Source organism: Pantherophis guttatus, chromosome 5 (genome assembly GCF_059756535.1).
Source record: "Pantherophis guttatus breed Tessera chromosome 5, ASM5975653v1, whole genome shotgun sequence".
NCBI classification, from domain to species: Eukaryota; Metazoa; Chordata; class Lepidosauria; order Squamata; family Colubridae; genus Pantherophis; species Pantherophis guttatus.
In genome coordinates, this window is record NC_142067.1 from 96486541 (window position 1) to 96513106 (window position 26566).

The following is a 26566-nucleotide window of genomic DNA, read 5'->3' on the forward strand; positions in this document are numbered from 1 at the left end:
AAAAGTATTTTGTCCTTAGTACTTCCCTTCTGAAATTCACTTCCTTAGGAATGTCCCTTTCTTTTTATTTACTATTAGCCCCAAGATACAGACCAGACCAAGAAAACAATTCCATATTAAGACTATAAACGTTTATTCAAATTGGCTATGGTAAACAGAAGCTTACAAGTCTCCTTATGGTTTACCTCCTCCCTCTCCTATATTGCTGTGAATTTGGGATATTTCTGTCTGAGATGTTTCACATTCCTCCTTCATGGCTTATTGCTTTGGTATTCTTTATTTGCTTCTCTTCCCCAAAATCATCGCTTCTTTATTCTCCACATTTATATTTTCCCTTTTGGATTTTCAGTTCTTTTATACCCCTTGAATCTAGTGCTGTCTCAGTATCCTGCTGTCATCCTTCTCTTTCTTTTATTGTACTTATTTTTCAATGGCAATATGAGAATCAGTTTCCTATAATAAAATGTTTAAAAGTCTTTATCTGTTGACTCATTCAAAAATCCTTGCAATATCATTTGGCTGGAATTCTATGAAAATTTGAGAGTATGGTTTATCCAGGTGTCTCCTTGATCTGTTCCCTCAAAGTCCTAGTTTGGATTTTGTTTTTTCTATCACTATATCTTCACCTGCTTCAGTTCTTACTGCAATGTATAAACTTCTTTAGAACGAACAGAATGTTTAATATTGGCACTGCTCAATGTATTTTATAGCCATACTGTCACCTCCAGAACATCTTGATTCATCTTGTATTCATGAAAGGGATGGCTTGCCCTCATTGAAGCTGGATTATGAGTTTGTCCTCCATACCTAATGTGGAAGAAGCACCAATGCATATTCATGACTGTAACATTTCTATTTCTATTTCAGGGAAATTTGCAATTCAATGAAATTTGCAGGAAAGTTAGCATCTTATAAGCAATGTTTGCCAATCTTGTACTTATCTGCAGTGGTGATTTTCTAGGTAGATTTTCTTTGGACAAAACGACAATTTGCACATATAACTTTTGTACCATTCTTAAAACTTTAGTTACCCTTGGTTGATTCATACTGGCTAAGCAACCTTCCCATCTTCGATCTGTTGAGGACTTTGCCTAATGCTAGTACAGAAGGCCCAAAGTTGAAAGGGAATATTGATTATGAAACCAACATTGCATTATTTAGAACTGTATATAGCAAAAAAGAAAGTGATAAATGATGTGCAAGAGAAGGATAAAAGAATTAAGGGAGGACACTATTGTTTAATTGTTTAAACAATATGCTTGCCTCGACAAAATGTGTCTTAATGTCTCTGGGTGGTTTTGAAAAAGTGTCATTAGAAATGACTAGCCTTTTTTTCCTTGGAGACATCTGCCTTGTCTTTGTATTTGGGTTCTTTGTATGTTCTATCTGCTATGAAACTTTTGGCCAGAAAAGAAGAGAGTTAGATGTGATACATAACTAGCTAATAATGAATTACTCATTTGTCTATGTAACTAGGCTAGACAATAGGACAAATGAAGTTTTTCAGAAGAAGGCAATTGCAAGGCCTTTCCCTGTTGTTACCAAGAAAACTAGGGAGAGGTTTCCATGAAGTCATTAGGAATTGAGATGATTCAATTCAATTCAGTTCACTCTTTAGATTCAAGAAACATTATCCATGTATCTAAAATTAAACAATTTTTATTATCAGTACCTGATTAAAATGTATGCCTTACCGGGCCCATATTGATTCGAGTTGTTTTTTTTTATTCACAGCTGTCATTACTATTGTGGATAAAATGATCAAGCTAAGCAGAAGAGTGATCATTATTTTAATGCCAGATTTATATTGTGGTGGCATGCAGAGTTTATTGTCTGAACAGGAACTTGCAGTCTACAGTGCTCTTATCCAGGAGGAAACCAAAGTTATACTGATTCAGCTAGACAAAATAAAAGACTTCAATAGTATGCCAGAATCCCTCAGATATCTTAAGCAAAAGCATGGCATACTCACATGGAGAGGAACTTTTAGAGAAACCACTGAAATGGCAACTACAAGGTTTTGGAAGAACGTGAGATACCAGATGCCAGCCAGCCCAAGCCCACTTTCCTCAGACTTGCATTTTTTGCCAATAACTTTTCATTCTTCTCAGATATCAGACAGATGACGTCAAAGCCACACCTGCAGTGTTTACTTGAAATCTATTCCAGTGGATCCTTATAGATGCACAAATATGTGCACCAGCTAGAGATTGTTCCAAGTCTGGGATCAACAGAATCACAATTCAGAACAGTATTTTCTGAAAGATGATTCACCCATAGGCTGTGAAGTGCATGAGCTATTTGGGCAAGTGGCAAAATAATGTGAATGCTGGACAAGGAAGAAGTTGAAATTGTTTTTGCATACTATTATTTTACATGCAAAATAAGTGAGTATAAGGAGCTATTCTATAAGAAAACTTTATATGAAAAAGAATTTAAATCTAAACCCCAAGGGTTTGAACAAAATGGTAAATACTGATCTAGCACTGATGTTTATTATAGCTATCAGCAAGGATTTAATCCTTGTATTTCAAGCTTTTTAAGGGTGAACTCTAGTCCTTCCTTTAACTGATATCTTTCCTAGAATTTCCATTGAAAAACAGCCTGTATGGCTCAAGTTGATGAGATGGGCATATTTCTGTCTTTTGAACAACAGTACTATACAGTACTCTATACAGTACTCCTTTGCTTGTACTGCCTTAATTAAATGGAAGATTCAGGATAGTTGCGAAAAACATTTCGGCATGTACTTACTCTCTATATAGAGTTACTGTATATTCCAAATACACTTACATATGGAATCTGGTACAATACATATACTATGGGTATTACTATAGTATCTCCCAAGGAGAAAAATAGAAATGACATATTTAAATAAATTGCCATACCAGGAAGCAAGGGTAAAGCGTGCTTTTTAATTTTAGTTTGACTTTTTAAATTAAACACTTTTGTTACGAAATGAATTATTTTGAATTGAGTGATTTGTCATTAGTTTAGAAACAATTATTATATTTCAAATCATTAAATATATGCAATACAAACATTTCACCTTATTTTCAGAAATTGTATTTTGTAGTAAGGGAGCCCAGATTTAATAATTTGACCAAATATATAGCTATTTTTTGTATACTTTGGGTACAGTTGTACAAATTATTCCTGTACTTGTCATGTCCAATTTTCAGACACTGCCTGGGTAAGTTCCTGCAAGGTTTTTGATGTGTTTGCCATTGCCACAGGTTGAAAGTGACTGGCCCAAGGTTTGCTTGATTGGCTTTGTGCTTAAGATGGGACTAGAACTCACAATCTCCTGATTTCTAACCTGATGCCTTAACAAATATACAACACTGGCTCGTATATTATTTTTAATCATAAAAATGATAAAAGGGGTCAAAACATGGTTCTGAGGCCTTGTGTAGGGAACTCAAAGGAACATACAGTCATGGGGTAGATTGGTGCCATGGGAGCCTTCCCCTTGCCTTTGTCAACTACTTTATAACAAGAAACACTACTTTACACAACAATATTTTTGCCTGCTTAATTGTTTCTATAATTTTAAATTTTAACATTTAAATATTTATATACTGTTTTGTATTTTGATATGTTATTGACATTGCTCAGAGTCTCTCCTTGCGGAAGATAAGTAGTTTAAAATGTGAAATATAAAAATAAATAAATAAATCTTATAAACCACAAAATAAAGTTATTCCTATGAAATCTTTGTGTCTTTGTTGTGTAATTTGCTGCAACACTCACTTGAGATTTGAGAAAGGCTACTGAAGAATGAAATCAAATGGGAAAGATTTTAAAAAATTAAAACCACTGTATCAAAGGCTTTTGAAAAACTAAGTGGGAAAATACTGACATACAAAAATGTTCATTAATAGTATCTTCTCTACTCATCTGAAAAAACCTACAAGATTTTGGATATAACAGACTGGTCAGCTGCAACCTTTGTCAATGATCAGGGATGTCATTCTCAAGCCCAGGGGCCAGATCTTAGATCGGTCCCGTGGGGCCTCCCTGAAAACAGTGAAGGACCAGCCCGTGGTGCCTCTACCAGTGAAAACGGAGTTCAGGAGGGCCATGTGCTGCCCTCTTGAGCTCCGTATTCGATGGCAGAGTTGTAGGAGACTTGTAGCTGAAAATGGGGTTCGGGAGCCCGCTTTCGCTGAAAGAGCGATCAGGCCACCACAGGCACCCCTGACACGAGTGATGTCGAGCCCACCACGCCCACCCTGGCCATGACACCCCCTGTCCCAACGTCAAACAATCCTGATGCGGCCCTCAATGAAATCGACTTTTGACACCTGTGGTCATGATTAATGCTCATCACAATACTTTACTTAAATAAAAGCTATTGCATGCTTTATGTGAACTCGATTCTGAAAATTCTTTGGTTGTAAAGAATGTGGGGGAGATAGGACAGTTTTTCCTGTGATATTGTTAAAGCTGTGGAGTTGTCTTAGAAAATGAACAGAAGTGATCTGGTGTAATCATTTCAGCCTTTTGTATCTTAACCCTCATGAATCACTTTGTCCAAAACCCTGAGTCTAACACTTAGAGCACTTAGATTTACATGCTTCACAGCCCTCTCTAAGGGATGGTTAGAATGCAGTATTGCAGGCTAACTCTGCTGACTGCCAGCAGTTTGATCCTGATGGGCTCAAAGTTAACACAGCCTTCCATCCTTCCAAGGTCAGTAAAATGAGGATCCAGATTGTTGGGGACAATATTCTAACTCTGTAAACTGTTTAAAGAGGGCTATAAACTGAAGTGGTTTATAAGTTTAAGTGCTATTGCTATATTGCAATATTTGGGCAACTGTTTATAATGATTTTACCTTGAGAGAATATCAGAAAAATGTAAAAAAAGCAACTGAAGCAAATCAACAAGAATAATCAGGAACTATAAAATTCACATGGACATTCTAGCAGCCCCTACCTAATCCTGGCAGATCTCCAAAAATTAAGCAGGCTCAACTAACGTTTTGGAAAAAAGTCAGTCAAACTGCCTGCATTTATGTAGCTGCCAATAAAATTGAATAATTTAATTTTTAATAGTTTAATAAAAGTTAAGTTTAATTATTCAAATCAAATTGATTCCTGCAAATGTAATTGAAAGCAGAGATGATGTACACAGTGCGTTTGGAAAATTAATTTTTGTAAAACAGCTTGTGACTTGGAAGATTCAGCCATCCGAAACATCAAGCTAGCTTGGTGAAAACAGCCAGGCCAATGTTTAAAAGGGTCTTTGGTTACTTTGTACAAAGAATTTGTATGCAAAACAGACAAATTCCAAGCATATTTCCCATCAGCCACCAAGCACTGGACACACTATCTACAATAACAATGAATGTGTCTATAGAGCTCAGGAAGGTATTTTGGAATCTTGAGAGCATCACAATATGCCATCAATTAATTTTTAGGCAATACCTAGGTTTTTATTCTAGAATTGATTGGCATCCTCCACTTCACCAGGACACACATGCTTTGATCCAAGCCAACAGAATGGCAGCTATCTGAACCTAATGTTGGAAAAATCGATTCAGTCGCTCCTATAGGGCTCCAGAAATTCCCCAGCAGCCTTGCCGAGGCCTTCATTTTCCAGAAGGCCGAAGCACAAACAAATGGATCGCTCTCCCAGATCTGACAACGCAAAGGGGGAAGAAAAGGATCCAATTGAAAGGAAAGGAAGAAGACAGAGCTCGCAAGCCTGAACAGCTCAGTCAAGCAGGGGGGATCCAACAGGAACCCTGCAGAGTACAGCTTAATTGTGAACTTCTGGCTATCCTCCACTTCCTTTATCAACGGATGTGCGGAATAGCTCGCATGGAACGAAACTGCTTACAATATCTCGGAATTATTATATGCGGTATTTAAGCGAAATAGTCCGAAAGCGCTCCTGCGATGTTATCGACGGCGATACTTTCCTCTAAATTCCGCCTTGGATTAAGTGAGGTTTTATCCTCTTCCCCCCTTTTTTTTTTGCGCGCGTAATTTCTACCGCGCGCCAACTGACAGTCTTGCCCAAGTTCGCGAGAAAGGCGAGGCTTCCGAGCGGAGTCGTTTTGCTCGTTCCCGCCAACGCCGCGACTGACGGGGCCCTCCTTGCGGAGGCGGCCCGGGCCTCTGGAAGGAGAAGCCGCGGAAGTTCTTCGACCTTGGATCACGAGGTTGGAACAGCGATTTCTATATGCGCACAATGGCGCAATTTCCCATCGAAGATCTCGGTGCACCATTTCTGGCACGCTTCTTCCGCAACATTAGGTCCTCACGAAAATCCCCCTACCCATCCCACATGTTGAGCAAAACGACCTGTTGCTTTCTTACTGCTATTTTTAGGGGCTCTCAAGTGTCTCGGCTCCGGCATTGAGAGTGAGGCTAAGATTCCTCTTCATTCCTGTCTTTCACTCCCCCCACCCTCCAGCCCGGCTCACTTTCCAGTCCTCTTGATGGATCCTGGACTGGAATTACAGCTTCCAGAGAGAGAGAGAGAGAGAGAGAGAGATAACAGGGTTATCTGTTGCGCCGAAAGGTTTTGACTCATGACATGTCACCGACACATGTCTTATGGCTCATCTCCTGGCGCGTTACAGCCAAGTCGTCACGCAAGTTTAGCCAGTTCTTAGTCAAGCGCTCGCGTTTATACCGCTCGAGGAGCCGCACGAAGTCAGGAAGGTCGGTCCCGATTACCGTTTGGATGGGAGATCACCAGAAGATCACCCAGTGGAAGTCGAGAAAACACCCCAGAAGGAGGCAATGGCAAACTACTTCCCTTGTGTTACCTGAAACTTAGATAAGTTCCATTTGAGGGAATCCTTATCTCTTTTTCCATCTTCATGGTGCCATAAGATTGTTCTTGTTCAGGGCAGGTGACTATACTTCGTGTGTCTGAAATACTTGGGGCTGGGAATCGAGGGGTGGTGGGTGGGATCCTTCAAACCATTGTTTATTTAAATTGATAACGCGGCTCATCTCACGTTCTGGCACTGATACGGTATTAAACTCCCCGTCTGCTGCAAACATATTGAGGGCGACTTCAAGAGATACATAGAAGATCGATGGATCGATAGAAGATCGATGGATCTTATCGGATGGATAGACAGACGGACAGGCAGGCAGGCAGGCAGACAAACAGACAGACAATAGAGAGATTTTTTTAGCGAAAAGCTTTCTTTCTCCGCAACATTGAATATGTCGGTGCACTTGAGTTCAAGTGCCTTCTTTACCAAGAAGCTGGTGGAACCGGTTTAATAGGCAAAGAAGCAGCTGTTGCGCGATCCCTCGTCTAATGTTCTCTTTCTTTCCTGACGGATGATGGTTTTGAGAGCTTCCTTCCGGAGGGAGAATTTGCCAGCAGAAAATCTGAGGCGTCTGCGTTGTCGAAAAACTCTTTTTTTTACAGAGATTATGCAAATCAGTCATATTTTCCGCCCAAAATTAAAGAGCGAAAGGCAGTTCACTTACTTTAAAAGTATTACTTGTCATCTTGCATTTCCATATAGAAGTTTTAGATCAAGTTATCTTCACAGGTAGAGCATTTCCGGGGAAAAGAAAAGACTACGGGGTTTTGCCATAAATTGCTACGAATTTTTTTAAACCTATTTAACAGCTTTCTTTTTTCTTAGGTTAGTATATTTTAATATTATTACATCATTTTATCGTTAGCTACCAAACAATAGCATAATAAACTACAGTATTTAAAAAATTGCTATTGTGCTGTATCTATATAAATCCCATTGAACATAATAGAGTTACTTCTGAAACATAGATTTTCTTATACAGTAATGAAATTGTCTATTTTGCCAAAATAATTGCATAATTATTGGTATATTTTAAAATGCATAGGTTTTTATTTAAATAGACTTCATGTTAATTTTTGTTTTTAATTGATATTTGAAGATGGACATAATAGTCATAACAATTCATAACAATTTGTACAATCTTGTAGAAATGTATCCAATTCATTTTGGGAGTATTGCACATTTTACCAGTAGTAGTGTATATTTTAGGAGTACATGAGATTTGGCATTGTTTATGAACTCTCTGACTAATAACATTCAGCAAGTAGACAATATTTCAATTTTAAATGAAACTAGACACTAATAAAAGAACACTGGTTTGTTATATTACCTGAACATAAAGTAAGCAACATTTTAGGTAATTACCAGAGACAGTAAATATTTTGAATTGACTTACTTTTGAGCAGATAGTAAAGATATTGGAGTTAGGCAGCTAGTACATTTAAATAAATAAAAATAAGCTGTAACTGTTCTTAATCATCAGTCAAATTATAACAGTAGCTGAATTAAGATTCCATGTACTTTCGTAAGATACAATTTTTCCTAGGAAGATCTTGAGATGGCTGCTTTGGGGACAGATAACTAATGGCTGATTCCAATATTCATTCATGCCATTTCTTTTCATAGATAATGTTTTAGTGTGATGGTTTTTCTTTGGCATGGATTTCATTGTTGGTTCAACAATAAAGTAGTATATTTAAATTATTTCTATCTTTTTCTAGTTAATAGCAAGATACTGTTAGAAAGTATTTTTTTGTAAATTAATTTTTACTAATACACTAAAACATGTGCGTGTGCACATCCATTGATAGACAATATATTTGCTATTGGCAATGTTTATTCTGATTTTTAAATTTGAAAAGGGTTGTCTTTTTTTCTTCCTATATTTTAGTTCTGTTTAATTTTATTTCTCATGTATTAGTGGTCTTTAATTTGCATCACTTTTTGTTTATCTTTTTTATTTCTCTTTGTTTATTTTTTGTAATCTTGAATATATTCAATAATATATTGAATAAATGGAAAAAATAGTAAAAAAAAAACCCTTTACGTTGCCTGACAAAGTAAATTATCCAGAGATATTTTATTTAATTCTGTTTTATTGTACAGTACTATACTGGCATTTTTGGGGGATGTGTGTATGTATGGGAGGACTGGAGGGAAAAAGGAAGAAACAGCAAGGTTTCTTGTAAATAGTAAGAATTGAAAGCAGAAAAGTATCAAATATTTACAGTTTGAATGTATTGAGTCTTGCTTTTTTTCTTTTTTTGCAGTAAAGCATGAAACCTGCTTTAGCTGATTACTGTATTCTAGTCCTCTCTTTTATCTGTGTACTCAGATCAGGTGAGTTCCTTGTAAACTGCTTTTTCAAATACTCAAGAGTTTTTTTAAAAAAGGAACAATTGTTATGATAATTACCCTGGTTATTAGATGTAAGCTTTTACTTTTCTTTTAAAATTCAGTAGACAATTTTTCTGTGCAAATGGACAAAACTATTTGTGTTTCATAAAAACATTGTGGAATGCATGCTTACCTAGTTTTAATTAGATTTAAATTAAGGAATGATGATCTGAATTACAGACTCTGGTAAGTGTAAAGTGAGCTATGCTATTTTTGTAAGTAGGGGTTTATTAAAGAGTTTATCTCAGTGTTTCTCAAACATGACAGTTAATAATACATAAACTCCTAAAATCCCCCAGCCAGGGTGATAATTGAATTCCACACATTTTACAGTTGCCAAGCTTGAGAAACACAGATCTAGCTAATAGAATCAATCCCAAAGTGGATTTCTGAGGTGCTATTTCATGAAAAGAAAGGTAACTTTAGATTTGTGTTTAGACCCCTATTGCAGTTAGCTTTGTAATACTGATTTTATCTTTTCTTTTTGCGCAGTTCTAATTTATACCATGGTCCATAAAGGAGTCATAATAGTGAACTAAATCTTTCAGTGCAGAGGTTTCAATGTGGTTTTGTGGCAGGATTATGATTATGATCACAGGTAGTGCTTGATTTACGACCGCAATTGAGTAAATTTCTGTTAAGTGACACATTTCTTTTTTTTTTTTGTATATAACTTTTTATTATTTTTTATAAAAACAAACAAACATTTAGTACATCTGTTGCCCCCGCCCTGTGACATCTTGGTGTTATCTTCGGTCATTATTCTTCTTCTTCTTCTTCCAAAAAAGGAACTTTCTTCTATCTTGATCTTTATACATACCATTTTAATATCTCCTTACTAAAACAAAATTCTGCCTATCAAATTTTTAAATATAATCATAAAGCTTTCATCTTTTATATATCTTTTCCAACTAATAATAGAAACAGTTCCATATTCTATAATACTCTATCTCTTCCCTATCTTTAATCCTTAAAATCAATCTATTCATTTCTGCACAGTCCATAATTTTTGTGGCAGGATTATGATTATGATTACAGGTAGTGCTTGACTTACAACCGCAATTGAGCTCAACATTTCTGTTAAGTGACACATTTCTTAAATGAGTTTTGCTTTATTTTATGACCTTTCTTGCCACAGTTGTTAAGTGAATCATTGCAGTTGTTAAGTTAGTAACGTGGCTGTTAAGTGAATCTGGCTTCCCCATTGATTTTGCTTGTCAGAAGGCCACAAAAGGTGATCACACGACCCTGGGACACTGCAAATGTCATAAATATGAGCCAATTGCCAAGCATCTGAATTTTGATTGCATGACCATGGAGATGCTGCAATGACTGTAGATGTGAAAAATGGTTCTAAGTTGCTTTTTTCTATGCCGTTTGAACAGTCACTAAATGAACTGCTGTAAGTCGAGAACTACTTGTATAAGCACATTCATTGTAGCACTTTTTTCCATATCTGAGATATTGAAGTGCTTATTAAGTTTTTTGAGGTAAATGGAAAAGCTTAATGACACTGGCATGGATTCCAGGCAAATTAAATTGAGGACGTTTGCTTTTGTAAATGCTCTGATCTTTTCTTCTCTGAAAGCTGAGTAATCCCTGCTGCTCCAGTATCCTAAATGTTGGGCAAGCAAAGGTGACTGTGTAGATAAGGGGATAAGAAAGTTTTCCTCATTTCTTAATTTATGTTGCAAGCTATAAATGATGGAAACTGCAAGCTGCAGACATAAACAAAATAAGATGAAGATTGCAGTCCTGTCGAAAGCTCTCTGAGAATAAGCGCCATTGAATGAAATGTGATTTGCTTATGAGTAGCCATAGCTAAACTTGCATGTCAATATTATGCAAAACACAGTACTACAAAAGCATTCCCCAAAAAGTATCTGCAAAGTAAAGTCTTGGAACATTAAGTATGAGTTTGTTTAGCTCAAGGGCTGCAACAGTCTTACAAAATGTGCTTAGGATGTTCCCCCAAATTGACCATAGCCACAAATCCAAATTGGGTGGATGTTGATAGAGAGTGTCTTCATCCCTGACAGAGTGTTTTTTTCTTAACAATGGACTTATTGTTGGAATGTATAGTTTAAAACACAAAGATTTTCTCCCCTTCATGTAGAGAAATGTGTCCAGGAATATATTGGAAGGCAGATGGTGTTTGAAGAAAACAATCCTTTAAGGCTTGACTGCTCAATTCAACACTATGAACGTGCAAACTTTACCCTGAACTGGTACATGAATGGAAATGACACGCCTTTAGTTACACAACTTTTTCCAAGAGTATTCCAAGAGAAAACCAGCCTCTGGTTTATCCCTGCAATAGGTCAAGATTCAGGATTGTATCACTGTATTATAAGGTAAGGAAGTGTATTTATTGATTCCGTGGGTGGAGGGGGTAGCTGTATTTTGATACATCATTGGGAATTTAAATTGTAGTTGGGATTATCTAAGTTTATCAAAATCTATATCAAAGTAGATACCAGGGTTTTTCTGCAGAAGTGCCACTTTACATCCGGCAAGGCTTTCTCAGAGCAAGAGTTGAGAAGTGGGTATCACTTTGCAGCATTTATAATTGTGTGGAATTTGAATTTTGTGGGATTGGTTCATGATTGAAGGCTTCTTGGGTATTATTAGTTAACCGGTGATTGGAAATGGTGCCAGCTGTATTTTAATTGGTCTGTCTTAATCTGCAGTGTATGGTTTGAATCAGGTATTTGACTGTGTTGTAGATCATAACTAATTCTATCAATCTGCTGATGGTTCTTTTATTAGAGCACCAAAATTATGGAAATAATTGATTACATAAACCACAGAAAATCCATAGATTTCCTGTAGGTGAAGCTGTTTTTCTGTAGGATTTTTATTTCAGCAGTCCCAGCTTTTTCTAGAGATCAATGATATTTCATATCATTTTATTGTTGGATATAAAGCCCTCAGGATTGTTGACAGCAGTTTATACAGGGGACAGAAGTTATATGGCGCTTCATATTACTTTACTGTTAAGCGGTTTTCAGGGTCAGCATATTCCCTCCAACAGTCTGGGTCCTCATTTTACTGACCTTGGAAGGATGGAAGGCTGAGACAACCTTAAGGCTGTCAGGATTGAACTTCTGGCAGAATTAGCCTGCATTACTGCATTCTAACCACTGTACCACTATGACTGTTAGTTTATTGAGAATCTGAAATACATCTTTGTCGGATGTTTCTTTCTTGATGGAAGTGTGTTGTGCACTAGCACAGAGGTACTATAATGTCAAACTGAGAAGTTTTTGAGAGATGATATTTGGGATAACAATGCTGTGTTCCATGCTACCATCAAACCTACTTTAAAATTGCATGACCACAATTCTAAATCTATGCTGCTTTTGACGAAATAAATTTCCATTGGAACTTCTTGAAAAAAAAAAAAACAAACCACAGCATTCTTAGTTCTTGTTAGAGATTGATATGTTTTGTGCATGGGAACTTGAGAAGTGGAAGGAAGTGACCCAGAAATACCAGTTTATTAGGCAACTGCAAACAAAGTTAAAGACAAAGAGGGAGTAAATCCTTAACTTTCTTTTTACATTCTACTTCCCTCTTGTGGTCCGTAGCTGATGAGATGGGAAGAATCAATGCCTTGACATTCATACTCCCAAGAATCTTCAGATATAGCTGAGATTCTTGAGTAATACTATTTAATACAGATAATCCTCAATTTATAACCACAATTGAGACAAAAAATTCCATTGCTAAGCAAGACAGTTGTTAAGTGAGTTTTGCCCTATTTTATGACTTTTTTCCATAGTTGGAAAATCACTGCAAATAAATGAATCATACTGTCATTAAGCGAATCTGGCTTCATCTGGCTTCATCCATTGACTTTGCTTGTTGGAAGCCAGCTGGGAAGGTTACAAATGGAGGTCCCTTGACCCTTGGACAGTGCAACTATCATAAATATATGCCAGTTGCCAAGTATCCAAATTTTGGTCATGTGACTATGGGGATGCTCCAATGGTTGTAAGTGTGAAAAACAGTCACAAGTCACTTTCTGCAGTGTTGTTATAAGTTTGAATGATTACTAAACAAAAGGTTGTAAATTGAGGACTACCTATATGCCTGTATGTCTACTATAGAAGACATACTAGGAACAAAATGAGCCTCACATATAAGCTCTTTCTGTTAAGTAATACAGTGGAGCTGATAACATATTCGAATCTCGATAATACAGAGAATACTCTGTCACCACCATTACAGGGTGATTCATTCCTTCCTTCCTTCCTTCCTTCCTTCCTTCCTTCCTTCCTTCCTTCCTTCCTTCCTTCCTTCCTTCCTTCCTTCCTTCCTTCCTTCCTTCCTTCCTTTCTTTCTTTCATCAAATTTGTATAGCCACTCATCTCTCACAACTCTGGGCAGCATTAAATAATTGAACAACAACACATATAAAAGCGAGGAATATAAAACAAATATCAATTGATTATATAACCAAATCTACAGAGATTTCCAGAATGTCAAAAGGGATGCAGCTAATCTAATTTTTTTTAGGTGGGGGTGGAGAGATTGTTCCGTTAAGTGGGCACCATGGCATTTACTGGGTTGTGCTCTTACTTGATTATAGCCAGTTCCAGAGCAGAACTAGCCATTATTAGCACTGAGGGTTATATTCTGTTTTAACATCCAAATCTGCTGCTGCAGCCTTCTAATAGCTTTCCAATATTTCAGGGAAGTTGAAATGACTATTGTTCGTTGAAAAAAGGGGACTCATCTTGTAAATGAGGAATTTAAGCTTAAAGACAACAGGAAAAGGACTACACCTCTGTCCCCTGAATCAGAAGATCCTCAGACCATAGATAAACTTTCATTCTCAGGCAAAAATAAGCAAGCTATACCTAAAGAATGAACTTTAAAGATAATGCAAGATTCAAGCATAGTCCATGCCTATGTTGGCATAGGCAGTATGCCAACTCAAATAATGTTCCTTATTAAAAGTACTAGTATGAATCAGGGAAGATGGTTCATTAAAAAAATACACCTTACATTTTCATCTTATATACATCTTACACAGTCCATTTGCCTCTGCCTCTATCCATGGCTAAGGTAGTGAATTTGGTAGTGGATGGACTTAAAGTAATTTTGTTTAAAATTTACATTCTTCCTCAACAATGAGTATTTTTTTCCAATAGCGTTTGAGATAATGTTTTTATCTATTTGCTTACATTGTTTGTTATATTTAAAGTCTCCCCAATTCCAGAGCAACTTGGCACAGCTTATGTTTTAAAGGACTAACAATAACAATGGAAAGAAAAAAAACATGTATATTTTGCATCTATTTTTATAGAAATTGATCTAAATGGTGAATGATTTTAACCTCGAACTTGGACTAAGGGATGATTTACTGGTTGCCCAGTTTAATACTTTTGGATGTGGTGGCAATAATGTATAAGAAAATAAAATATAAAGTTTTGGTAAAATGTTCTGCAGAAAATAGAATTGGACTGAAGAAAAAAAAATATTTTTAACATTTTAATGTTTAGTTATAGGAATTCAACAAAATGTTATAAGTACAGCGTCCCAATTGCAGTTCTCAATAACAGCGCTGGTCGTTGTTTTAACGAACAATACTACCTTAAGCAAACCTTGTTTCCAAGAGGACCATCCCCGATTGTGTGTCATCAAGTGAATATGTTTGGACAGAAAGTAGATTATCCTTCCATCCATTGGTATAAGGTACAGATCTTTTAAAATTCTCCCTTCTGTGTTTTTTTTAGTGGGTTTTAAGTGAAGGTTAGCAGTTATGAGAGCCTGTATCTTGCTTTCCCTTTGTAATATTAGCACAGTGGTAGGGGAGAAACTTTGAAGAAGCAGGTGAAATTATGATTCATTGCCCACTGAACTTAGAAACTAATTCCTTGAATTGCCTCTGCTGTGATTTCTCAAGGTCTGTGGACCACTTATATTCTGTATAATCTAGCTCAAAGAGTTGCTAGGAAGAAACCTAAAAACAAAAGTTCTCCAGAAACACAAACATTGAGAATAATGAAAAAAGAAAAAAATGAAAATTACATGCCTCTTTTAAACAAAGAGGCATGTAATTTTCATTTTTTCTTTTTTATAATCAATGTGTTGATACATCTATAGAATAAAGACTCACGAATTCAGTGGTGATTACATGAAGAATACAACCTTCTCTGAGATATTCTTTCAATTGTCCACAATATCCTAGACACATACACATACACAAACACACTCACACATACACACAGAGCATAAAACAGATTTATAAATGTATGCAAATGTAAAAAATAATAAATGTATGCAAATGTAATAAATAATAAATAAATATTTATTACATAAATAACATATAAAATTCTCAGATATATGTTAAAACAAAACACTACATACTCTAGCAGTCTAAAAAGTCCCAAGTAAAGAATTTTAAGCCCTTTGCTAAGCTTTAAAAAAGAATATACTAGCTTCAAAACTGGTAATAATAATATTTCGTAGTATGTATGATTCCTATCACAAAAGGGGCCACATTTGCTACATATCTATTATTCAATGTGCTTCAAGTGGAATGTTAAATAGGACCAGTAAAATGAATATTATGGACCTAAGAGTGTGAAAAGGGCTATAGAGCAATAGGGCAGGATGCCAGGTAATTTGGGCCTATGTCATATATTAGTAACAGGGATGTAACAAACACACACACACACGCACACACACACCTTTTTACTTGGGATGGCCCCATACAGCAAAAAACCTTGCACTGAGCTCAGAATGCAATTAATATTGTTGTTTCAACATAAAGGTCTTCCAGTACCACTTGTTACCTTTGCTGCTGCATTCTTGACCAGCTGCCATTTCTGACTACCTTCTGTGGTTGACTTACTAATAACAGATTTTAGAAACCAGATCTTGAGGTTATTAGCACATATATCACTGAAAGCAAGTTTCCTGCTCTAGGTAGAGAGACACAATCACTTAATCATCAAAAGCTAGTGAAAGGTCCCACTTGCCACTGTTCTTATCTGGATGTCTAGTAACCCAAACTGTGAACTAATATCTTTTTACAAAAAGTAGTTGAGTATATGTATGTGGAGATACGTATACACAGATTAATCAAATTTACATACTGATAAGTACCTTATGTGTGATTGGCAGGTCTATTGAAGTTTGTTACAATTTAAGAACCATTTTCTTCCCCTTTTTGTCATTGAAATGTTTTACTTTGTTATTTTTAGGAATGTGAGCCAATACAAGGAGAACGATTTGAGTTGTTTACAAACCATCTTATTTTCAAAGATGTGAAAAAAGATGATGAGGGAAAATATGTATGCAAAGGAACCTATACTTTTAGGGGAAATAAATACAATTTTTCAAATAGTATTTTAATGAATGTATTAGGTAAGTAATTGTGTTATCAGCAGAATGATAATTTGCTCCTATATTATCTGGGCAATGAATGTTTTCCATTCTTTTTTCTGTCTGCTTACTTATATTTATTTTATCATATTTCAAAAGAGATTTAATGCAGTTTTCAAAATGATGATGTTATATATTAATCTATCTAGCAATTGAGACATGTTGTGCCACTATTATACACATAATCTCAAACAACATTTAATATTCCAAATGTCCTTTTAATCAGTGTTAGTGTATATAATGCATGCAATTGCAGGATAGAATTCAAAATTAAATATGGTTTACAACAGATTAATCCTTTTTTATTCCAATTAAAAGTATTAGAAGTTCAATTGCCGTGCCCTCATGAAGGTTCTTTAAATAAAAACTAGTTGGTTCCTTTTATAATCTTTGAGCTAATAATGTATTTAGGTAAGTCAAGCTTTATCTTAGGTGTTTGCTGCTGTTGCTAATTGGGATTGACAACAATTAGGCATCTTGGATTATTGTTTGGTTTTAATTTTTGTATGCCACCCAACATTGACATTTGAGATGGGTGACCATGTAATTGTATCTGTATTTGTATTTGTATTTGTATCTGTATCTGTATCTGTATCAGTATCAGTATCTATATCTGTATCTCTATCTCTATCTCTATCTCTATCTGTTTGTCTGTCTCTCTGTCTCTGTCTCTGTCTCTGTCTCTCTCTCTCTCTCTCTCTCTCATCATCTATCTATCCACACACACAGTGTATACACACACACACACACACACACACACGGTTTTTACAGTCTCTCCATTTGTTGTAAAACCTAAGCTCTTGCACTGAAAAATAGGAAAAAACTGATTTCTTTAATGCCTTAGAGATGGTAGTTTAGGGGCCAGCACTGTTATTCATTTAAATATTGGAAATAACAGTACTGACTCTTCTATCAGTCTCCCCTTCATTAGGTTGTAGCAGAGGGAAAGAAAGTAGTGATGGCTGTTAAATCATCCTTGTTAAAAGACAAAATCCACCATGATATTCCTCTCCCTGAATTGCATCCAAGCTGTTCACATATCAAAATGATTCACAAAAATTGCTTTAGGTTATAGGCATCTCTTCCTAACCATAGTGACACCAATGTGACATTAGGGTGGCACAATGCCCTTTTCACAATTTCCTACTTTCGTTGTGCAAGTTCAATAGGGAAGAGGCAGAGTTTGCATTGCTATGTTTCTTTTGTCACCTGCTCCATCGTGTTGCCATTAGTTTGGAGCTCACACAAGCACAATATCTTTTTGCTAGTCAATAAAGTAGTTCCTCTTTTTAAAAATTTCTTCACAAGAATTGCAGGGAAGCTTTTTTAAATAATTTTTTTTAAATTTTTATTTTAATACAAATAATCCATCTTCCATTAAATAGTGTGTCATCTGGTACCAATATTTGCTCAATAACAGTTAAAATTTACAATCATATTCATTATTTAATACAATCTTAACTTAATACCAATACATTAAATATCTAATACTTTACATCCTCTTCTTAATTTGCTTAACTCTATTAACTATTTTCTATATTTACTCATCTACTTTTATTTCTAATTTTTATATTTGTCCTCTAACCATCGATAAAATGTTCCCCATATTGCATAATAACCAGTTTGTTCTTTCTCTTTAATTGCCAGTGTTAATCTATTCATTTCTGCACATTCTAATATTTTCCTTATCATATTCTCCTCTGTAGGAATCTCTTCACTTTTCCAATTTTGTGCAAATACAATTCTAGCTGCAGTTATTACAATGAATAATCAAATATACATTTTCTTTACTATGGGAGTATTCCCAACAGAAATATTTCAGGTTTCAAATCAATATGTTGTTGTATCATCTTTTCCAACCACGTACATATTTTTATTCAATATTTCTTAGCTTCTACACATGTCCGCCACATATGATAATATGAGCCAGGTGTCTGATGACATTTCCAATATTTAGCTGATTTATCTTTAAACATCTTCGCCAATCTTGCTGGTGACAAATGCCATCTGTAAAACATCTTATACAAATTATCTTTATACGCAGTTGACATCGTTAGTTTGTAATTTCTATCCCATAATTGCTGCCATTTTGCTAGTTCTATCGTATAGTCAATTGTTTCCTTTACTTTCTTCTTCTAATTTAACACTCAGAAAATAGCAATGTAGTTTTTTTATCATCCTCTCTTCTGTTCCTGTTAGTATCTTATCTAATTCTGTCAACTCCATATAAAAACTATATAATTTGGCATCTTTTTCATGCCTAGATTGTATTTGCAGGCGTGTATACCAAGCCATGTCGATCCCCTGTTTTTCTAATTTATGCTTGCTTTTGAGCTCCCACATTTCAGTCAAAGTATCTTTATATCTATTTCCCATGTTAACAATATTTGGGTGTATTAGTGCTTCCATCGTCGAAAACCAGACTGGTATCTTTAAATATTGTTGTTCTCTAACCTTCTCCCATACTAACAATAAGGCATTTCTTATATAATGTCTGTGAAAGTAACCATGTATCTTATTCTTCCCATACCATAAAAAGGCATGCCATCCTAATTGCAAATCATGTCCCTCCAGTGTCAATAATCTTGTATTTCTCAGTACAATCCATTCTTTCATCCATGTTAACACCACTGCCTAGTAATATAATTCCCATTTTGGTAATCTAAAACCTCCTCAACTTCTTGCATCCTATAGCATTTTTAAATTAATTCTTGCTTTTTCCCCCTGCCAAATATATTTTTTTATTTTATTTAGGTCTTCAAAATATTTTTTCTCCAATCTTATTGGAATTGTTTGAAATAAGTATAATAACCTTGGTAATACATTCATCTTGATTGTAGCTATTCTTTCTATTAATGACAATTCCAAGCCTTTCCAATTTTCCAAATCTGTCTTAATTTGTTGTATCAATTTATAGTAATTATCTTCCTTAATCGTTACACATCTCATTGTTAATTGAATCCCTAAATATTTCACTTTTTTTGTGAATATCTAATCTCTTCATTAGCTCTTTTTTTTGTTTTTCTGTAATATTCTTCACTAAAATCTTAGTCTTTTCTTTATTTATTTTCAGTCCTGCCATTTCACCATACACTTCTATTCTCTTTAACAGTTTTAGCTCTGTTTCTTGCGGATCTTCTAAAATAAAAACCAAGTTGTTTGCAAACACTTGTAATTTATATTCTTCCTTTTTTATTTCCATACCTCTTATCTCCTTGCCCTGTTTAATGTTTCTGTTTAATACTTCTAACGTCAATACAAATAATAATGGGGACAGAGGACATCCCTGTCTTGTGCCTTCATTATTCTAACCTTTTCCGTCATGTCACCATTTATTATTACTTTTGCAGTTTGTTTATAGTATATTGTCTTAATCATCTAAATAAATCTCTCCCCCAAATCCATAACTTTTAATTGCGTCAGCATAAACTGCCAGTTCACATTATCAACCGCCTTCTGTGCATCAAAAAATCAATGCTATTTGCTTCTCTGGATGTGCTTCATAGTATTCCAGTGTATTTAAAATTACCCTTATATTATTTTTAATTTGTCTCTGACAAATTAAAAAACAATTTTGGTCTGTATATATAAATTGATTCAAGAATCTCTTTAGTCTTTCTACTATTATTGGAATACGAAAACATATGCATTGTAGGAGACTTTAATGCAATTGTAGATGTGGACTCGAACTATAAATCTAGTAAAATAAACAAAAAAGCAAGGAAAAGACCCAAGAACCTTTTTTAAAATGGTGGAAGAATTAGGTATTCAAGATGCTTGGCGAGGAGCATACCCCAAGAAAACTTAATATACTGTACATTTTATTCAAACAGACATTTATCCTGGTCCAGAATAGACATGGTGTGGCTGTCAACTGAGCTAATAGCTAATATGCAAGAAAGAAATATTCAGACAAATATCTGGGCAGATCACAACCCAATAAAAGTTATATGGAAGGGACAGAAAAAGAAGTCAAGATGGACAATGAATCAAACAATATTGAAAGAAAAAGAATATATACAATTTGTGGAAAGAGAAATGGACTTCTTCAAAGAGAATAGAAAAGAAGAAACATCATTACAGAATGTATGGGATACAGCAAAGGCATATATTAGATTCTTTCAATTATGATTCTTGATGAATGTATCTTTTCTTTTATGTACTCCGAAAGCATATGCACCAAGACAAATTCCTTGTGTATCCAATCACACTTGGCCAATAAAGAATTTTATTCTATTCTAGAGGATTAACAATAACATATGTGGGAAAGAGAAACAAAAATGAGCCAAGTGTGAAAGAAATTAGAAGAGGAGCATAGGAGGTTAGAGATGGAATTACAAAAAGAGTCACAAAAAAAAAAAGAATATAAAAAATCAAATAGATTTTTTAAAAAATATGAGTTGAATTTAATAGATAAAAAAGATCTAGCACAAAAAGTTAGAAGTTTGAAACAAAACTTTTTTGAAAATGCAAATAAACCAGGAAGATGGCTGGCATATAGACTGAAAAAGGAGAAAGAAAAGAAACTGATTTATCAGTTAACAGATGAGGAAGAGACATTTTACTATCAGAACAATGATAAAAAGAAAATTATTCATGATTACTATGAGAAGTTATATAAGCAAGAGATAATTTCATAAGAAAAAATAAAACAATACTTAGAAAAAGTGAAGTACCCACAGTACCAGAAACAATTAAAATAGCTTTAAAACAGTGGTTCCCAAACTTTTTCAGTCCACTGCCCCCTTGGTACTACAAACTCATCTTCAGTGCCCCCACCCAGGGGTGGGTTCTACTTACTTTACTACCGGTTTGCAGTGGGGCTGCGCACACACGCTCACTTCACTTGCGCATGTACGTGCTCTTCTGCTGACCACCAGCAAGTGGGAGAAAGCAATTTCACAGGGGGATGGAGAGGGCTGTGGGATGAATTTACACCCATTCCCAGACCCCCTTGGGATCAACCTGCAGCCCTCCCCTGCCTCCTCAGGCGGTGGAGCGTGTGTGGGGGGATGCTTTTCAAGAAGTCACAAGGAGGGCTGAGAGCTGGTTTCTGTCCCACAAGTAAGATTTGGTCCAGAACCAACCCCAACATGAAGGTCTTATTTGCTCCTTGTACTCCTTGTCTTTGCATTTTTAACAGGTAATAAATTAAATTTCTGATGTAAAAATAGCTCATAACTCACCTTTCTAGACAGCTATTATCATGTCTAAAAGCAAGATACTCTTCTCCATCTTTTGTCTGGAGTATCATTTAATCTAGAGCCTTTTAATTCCAGAAGTCCAAGTTTAAAGAATGGACTTCTGGAATTAAAGCTCCATTTTTAAGCTAAAACTTAATTCACACCTGTTAGTTTTGCTTGAGCAGTGTGAACAATTGACAGTGTGATCCTCCAAAGGTCTTAAAAATATATCATTGATTTCTTTGGCATTTAAACTAGATAACCAATGTGAAAAAGTTCATCAAGGAAGGACTGGAAAGCCAATTCATACTGAACTGTATTGGGTTTTCTGTTGTTATTTGAATAAAATGAAAAGAAATGAAAAGAAATCAAATAGTGGTACCTAGCGTGGAAAAAGAGATGAAATAATGGGTCATTCTCAACACTTGAATTCTCTACACTTAAAATATGTAGAAATTATTATGGTTAAGTGAGTTTTGCCCCATTTTACGATTTTTCTTGCCATAGTTCAAATCAAAGTTCAAATCAAAGATTTAATAGTTCAATTCAGAAATTTGATAGTTCATATCAAAGATTTCTGAGACCAAATTTCAGTAGTCACCAATCCCAGTCTTAAAATGAGTTTAGAATGAGTGGGAGTCACTGATAACAATGAACTACTAGCTATTGATAATGAGTCCTGCCTTTCTTTTCCTTCTGTCCAAGTTTTGCAGGTACTTTTTCCAGATATATGTTTTATTCCAAAGTATACAAACCATTATTGTTAGAGAAAAAATGGGTCTTCCAAGCAATTTTAAGAGACACTGTCAGAATGATTCTGCTCTCAGCCCCCCTTTTGGCTCCTTGAAAAGCATCCCCCCAACATATGTAAATGAAAAGAATAAACTTAAAAATCCTAGCCTTTTAAAATTGAAAATATGGAGAATTGGGAGGATGAATATGAGACATTAAGGGAGATGTTTCAAAAAGTAAGGGAGGCATTTAAGGGAAATAAAGAAGCAGAGAATTGGTTAGCTTGCAAAAAAAAGAAAGAGAAAAGATGAATGAGAAACAAGAGAAACAAGGAAATAATATTGAAAAGGAAATAATTGAAAAAAAGATAAAGATGATTACACTGGGTTCAATAGTGATAGAATAAAAATGGATATGAGAAAATACATCTCAAATATGAAGAAAAGAAATAAATGGGGTAAGATTGAGAATGAAAAGTAATAGAGTTAAAATTAAAGGAAAAAGGCTGAAGGGGAGATATGAGAACAGGAAAAGAAGAAGGTAAAGAAATGGGAGAAAGGGAGGAAAACATCAAGAAAGAACTGTGGAGAGACTAAGAAAATGATTACGAGTCAGTGAAAACGTTAATTTGTTAAAGAGAAGGATGCTAGTTGTAGAAATTATATGTGAAAATGCTGTTAAATGAAAAATAGAAAATTGTAAAAATTATATTGGAAGAAGCACTAAAAGGAGAGAATAAATTATAAGAATTAATTGAATAAATGGAATATGGAAATTAAATGTAAAACTGAATGAAATTGAAATGCAAAAAAATGATTCAAATGATATACTTGTAAGAAGTAAAGTAAAAATATATAGTTAAAAGTAAAAAGTCTAAGGATTGGAAGATTGTTTGAGTAAAGATTTAAAAGAAAAAATGGAATAAGATGAAATATACTGCTAATAATTAAAAAGTTGAGGGGAAATTTTGAGAAATATACTTGATAAATGAAAGAAAGACCGGGTTGCCTGGACTCCATAGTGGAAAATATAAAATTGAAAATGAATACAGCAATAGAGAGGGATGAAGGAAGGACAAGAGACATGGAAGAAGGAAGGAGAGAGAGAGAAGGAAGAGAAGGGAGGAAGGAAGGGAAGGGAAATTAGAGTAGCAGTGAGGGTAAGAGAGGGAGGAAGAGAGGAGAAGGAGAAAGGAAGGGAAAGTAGGGAGGAGAAGAAGAGGGGGGAAGAGAAAGTAAGAAGGAAAGAAAAGAGAGAGGTGGTAGATTTGATTGCTGTACAATAAAAAAGATGAAATGGAAGAAAGGCAACCCCAAACAAATATAAAGATATTAAGATAAAGAATGAATTGTTAAACTTTAAAGAATAAAAGAGAACAAATAGCAATAAATAGCAATAATTAGAAACACACATACAAACATACAATGTATTTTCTTTGAACAGAGTATTTGGCCGGTTCACAAATTTAAACAGTGTTTAGTCATTTCAATTAAATTTACAATTTCTATATTTCCTTTTTGCCATATTTATTCATCTATTTTTTAAAAAACCAAAATTACCCTTCATCCTCATCTCTAATCTTAATCAAATTCAATTTTTCCCTTCTATTCTATATTATACCCCTTCCCATTGTCATCTATTTTTATATCCATCCTCACATTGGTTAATTATGTAATATTACAGTTGTTTAATACAAATTCAACATTTTAATATAAATCAATTAGTTATATATCTATCTTTTTTGTATATTAATCAATATGAACATGAATATTCCAATTATTTCCATGCAATCCAATTTCTTACAAATCAATTAATTATATTTACCAATAATAATAAACCAAATAATTTCCCCCATATATTCCTCCAAACCACAACTTAACCATTTCTGCTTTCAACACAATATACAATTAATAGTATCTCAATTATTACAATTCCCTAGTTAAATAGAGCTTTCCCCTTATGTTACTCATTTTCACATCTTAAACTCTCTCAATAACCCAAATAGTTTTGCCCATATAATCCTCCAAATCACAACTTAATCATTTCTACTTTCCTCACAATATATGATTAAAAATATTTCAATCGTTACAATTTCCCTAATTAAATTTAAAAATGTTCTAGCTGTTATCCAAGCTACAACTTAATCCTTTTTACTTTCACCACCATATTAAATTAAATAAATAAAAATATACCATTAAAGGTGTTATGTATGTAGTTTTGGCAGGAGATTTAAACAACAATGGGTAACTTGTGATTGGTCAGCTGCCCGGCTGGCTGGGTATATAAGGAGGGCTGTTTGCCTGTAACATTTGCTGAAGTCTCACCCTACATTAAAGAGCTGTTGTCACTACCTTGCTTCTGCCTCCTCAATCGCCCAACTCAACAAAAGGTATTTCAATTGTTACAGTTTATATTTATCCATATTTCTAAAAAAAAATAAATAAAAACTTATCATTGTCTAGATTTCAAAAATACAAAGACAAATATTCCAATTATTTTTCATTTCATTTTTACAATCGTGATCTATTTATTTCTTACTACTATTCATATTTCAATTCTAAATATGTATAACATCTTTCTCTTTCATTTCTTTTTCTCCCTTCCCATTTTTGCCTTTTTCTTTCTCCTTTTTTTCTTTTGTGTTTTAAAATCTTGAACTCTCCTCTTTTGCCCTAAATTTCCCATTGTTTGCACCTACCTTTTTTGTTGAGGAAAAAGAAGAAAAAGAAATCTGCCTCTGCCTAATTTTCCAATGTTACAGCAAACACCCAACAGCCTGCTTTACTTTCAGTTTTGTTTTCAGCTTGATTAGCACAAGGAGAAAAAAAAATCTGCTCCAACAATTTAGCTCTTTACAGCAAGCAGCAGAGCCTGCACAAAACAGCTGAGAACAAATCAGCTGAGAATCGGGAGGCCGATCTAATCAACGGGCTAATTAGCCTATGCTAAAGCTGAAAGGAGTTGTTTTTTCTTGCTGTTTGCTTGCAAGGAGGTAACTGCTGCGAGGTACAGGCCAAAGGGTGGAGGCCACCCTCCTTGCCACTTAGCGCCCCCCTGCTGCCCCCTTTTACCTCTAGCACCTCTGCCGCCCCCCTAAGGCATCCCACTGCCCCCCAGGGGGAGGTATCACCCACTTTGGGAACCACTGCTTTAGAAGAAAGAATAATGATCATGGAGCTAACAGAAGCAATTCAAAGACAAAAAAATGACAAAATATCAGGTCCGGATAGGTACCAGCAGAGCTTTACAAAACACTACAAGATACTTTAAGTAATTCAATGTTGGAAGTATTCAATGAACTACTGTTAGAGGCGAAAGTACCGAACTCGTGGACAGAAGCAAAAGAAGATATAGATCTGCAACAGATAAAAAACTATAGATCGATATAGTTATTGAATGTGGACTATAAGATATTTGCTTCAATAATAGCAGAAAGACTAAAGAATTGCAGGAAAGTTGTAGGAGGACTGATTTTTTTTTAAAAAAAGCAGCTGTATTTTGGAAATCTGGAAAAAGATGGACTGCTTCAGTAAATGACAGTGAAGTACAGTACTTGCTCAAATTCCAAGTTGTCTTATGAATCATATTCAAACCATTGTAGTCCTAGTATTCATCTGGATAGTATTTAAAATTTAGTTCTGGGGCCTGAATGTCTTTTGCCTTTTCTTCCTTCTCTATTCTTTTTGCTATCTGATTTAAAAAAAAAAAAAAAAAAAACTTTATTTATTTAAGTAACTGTATGAAAGACCCTGGGATTTTTCTTGGAATAAAAATGCTACAGATATTGAATTCATACATACCAAGCTATCAGTGACTTTATGTACATCTAAGATAATCTTTGTAATGTGTTTTTATATGCTAAAATTAACTTAACAAAACTTTGGCTTAGATAAATGCTTATTATGTGACCTTTGCATATGTATGACATAAAGGCTTATATATATGTTTTTGTGTTCTGTCAGAAGATTTAGCCAGGAAAAGAACTGAAATTTTGTACCCCATAAACCATACTATTGAAGCTGATGTTGGTAAGTTCTTTGCTATTATCTTAATT

The 26566-nt window shown here is 34.8% G+C and overlaps 2 protein-coding genes across 6 annotated transcripts in view; both read left to right on the forward strand.

The window, feature by feature from the left end:
- The window catches only part of LOC117666903 (interleukin-1 receptor type 1-like), a 28147-nt gene extending 24433 nt beyond the window's left edge, over positions 1–3714 (forward strand). For all 3 annotated transcript variants that reach the window (XM_034419929.3, XM_087895366.1, XM_087895367.1), the window contains one exon: positions 1735–3714. In XM_034419929.3, coding sequence (XP_034275820.2) covers positions 1735–2126 — 392 coding nt within the window. In that variant the 3' untranslated portion in view covers positions 2127–3714. The remainder of the gene's footprint in view (positions 1–1734) is intronic.
- Positions 3715–5325: 1611 nt separating this feature from the next.
- Positions 5326–26566, forward strand: part of LOC117666874 (interleukin-1 receptor-like 2) — a 30087-nt gene continuing 8846 nt past the window's right edge. The window contains exons 1-6 of one of the 3 annotated variants that reach the window (XM_034419892.2): positions 5326–7627; positions 9073–9142; positions 11316–11553; positions 14710–14902; positions 16417–16579; positions 26475–26540. In XM_034419892.2, coding sequence (XP_034275783.1) covers positions 9079–9142; positions 11316–11553; positions 14710–14902; positions 16417–16579; positions 26475–26540 — 724 coding nt within the window. In that variant the 5' untranslated portion in view covers positions 5326–7627; positions 9073–9078. The remainder of the gene's footprint in view (positions 7628–9072; positions 9143–11315; positions 11554–14709; positions 14903–16416; positions 16580–26474; positions 26541–26566) is intronic. The other 2 variants (XM_087895365.1, XM_034419885.2) reach the window with 2 other exon arrangements.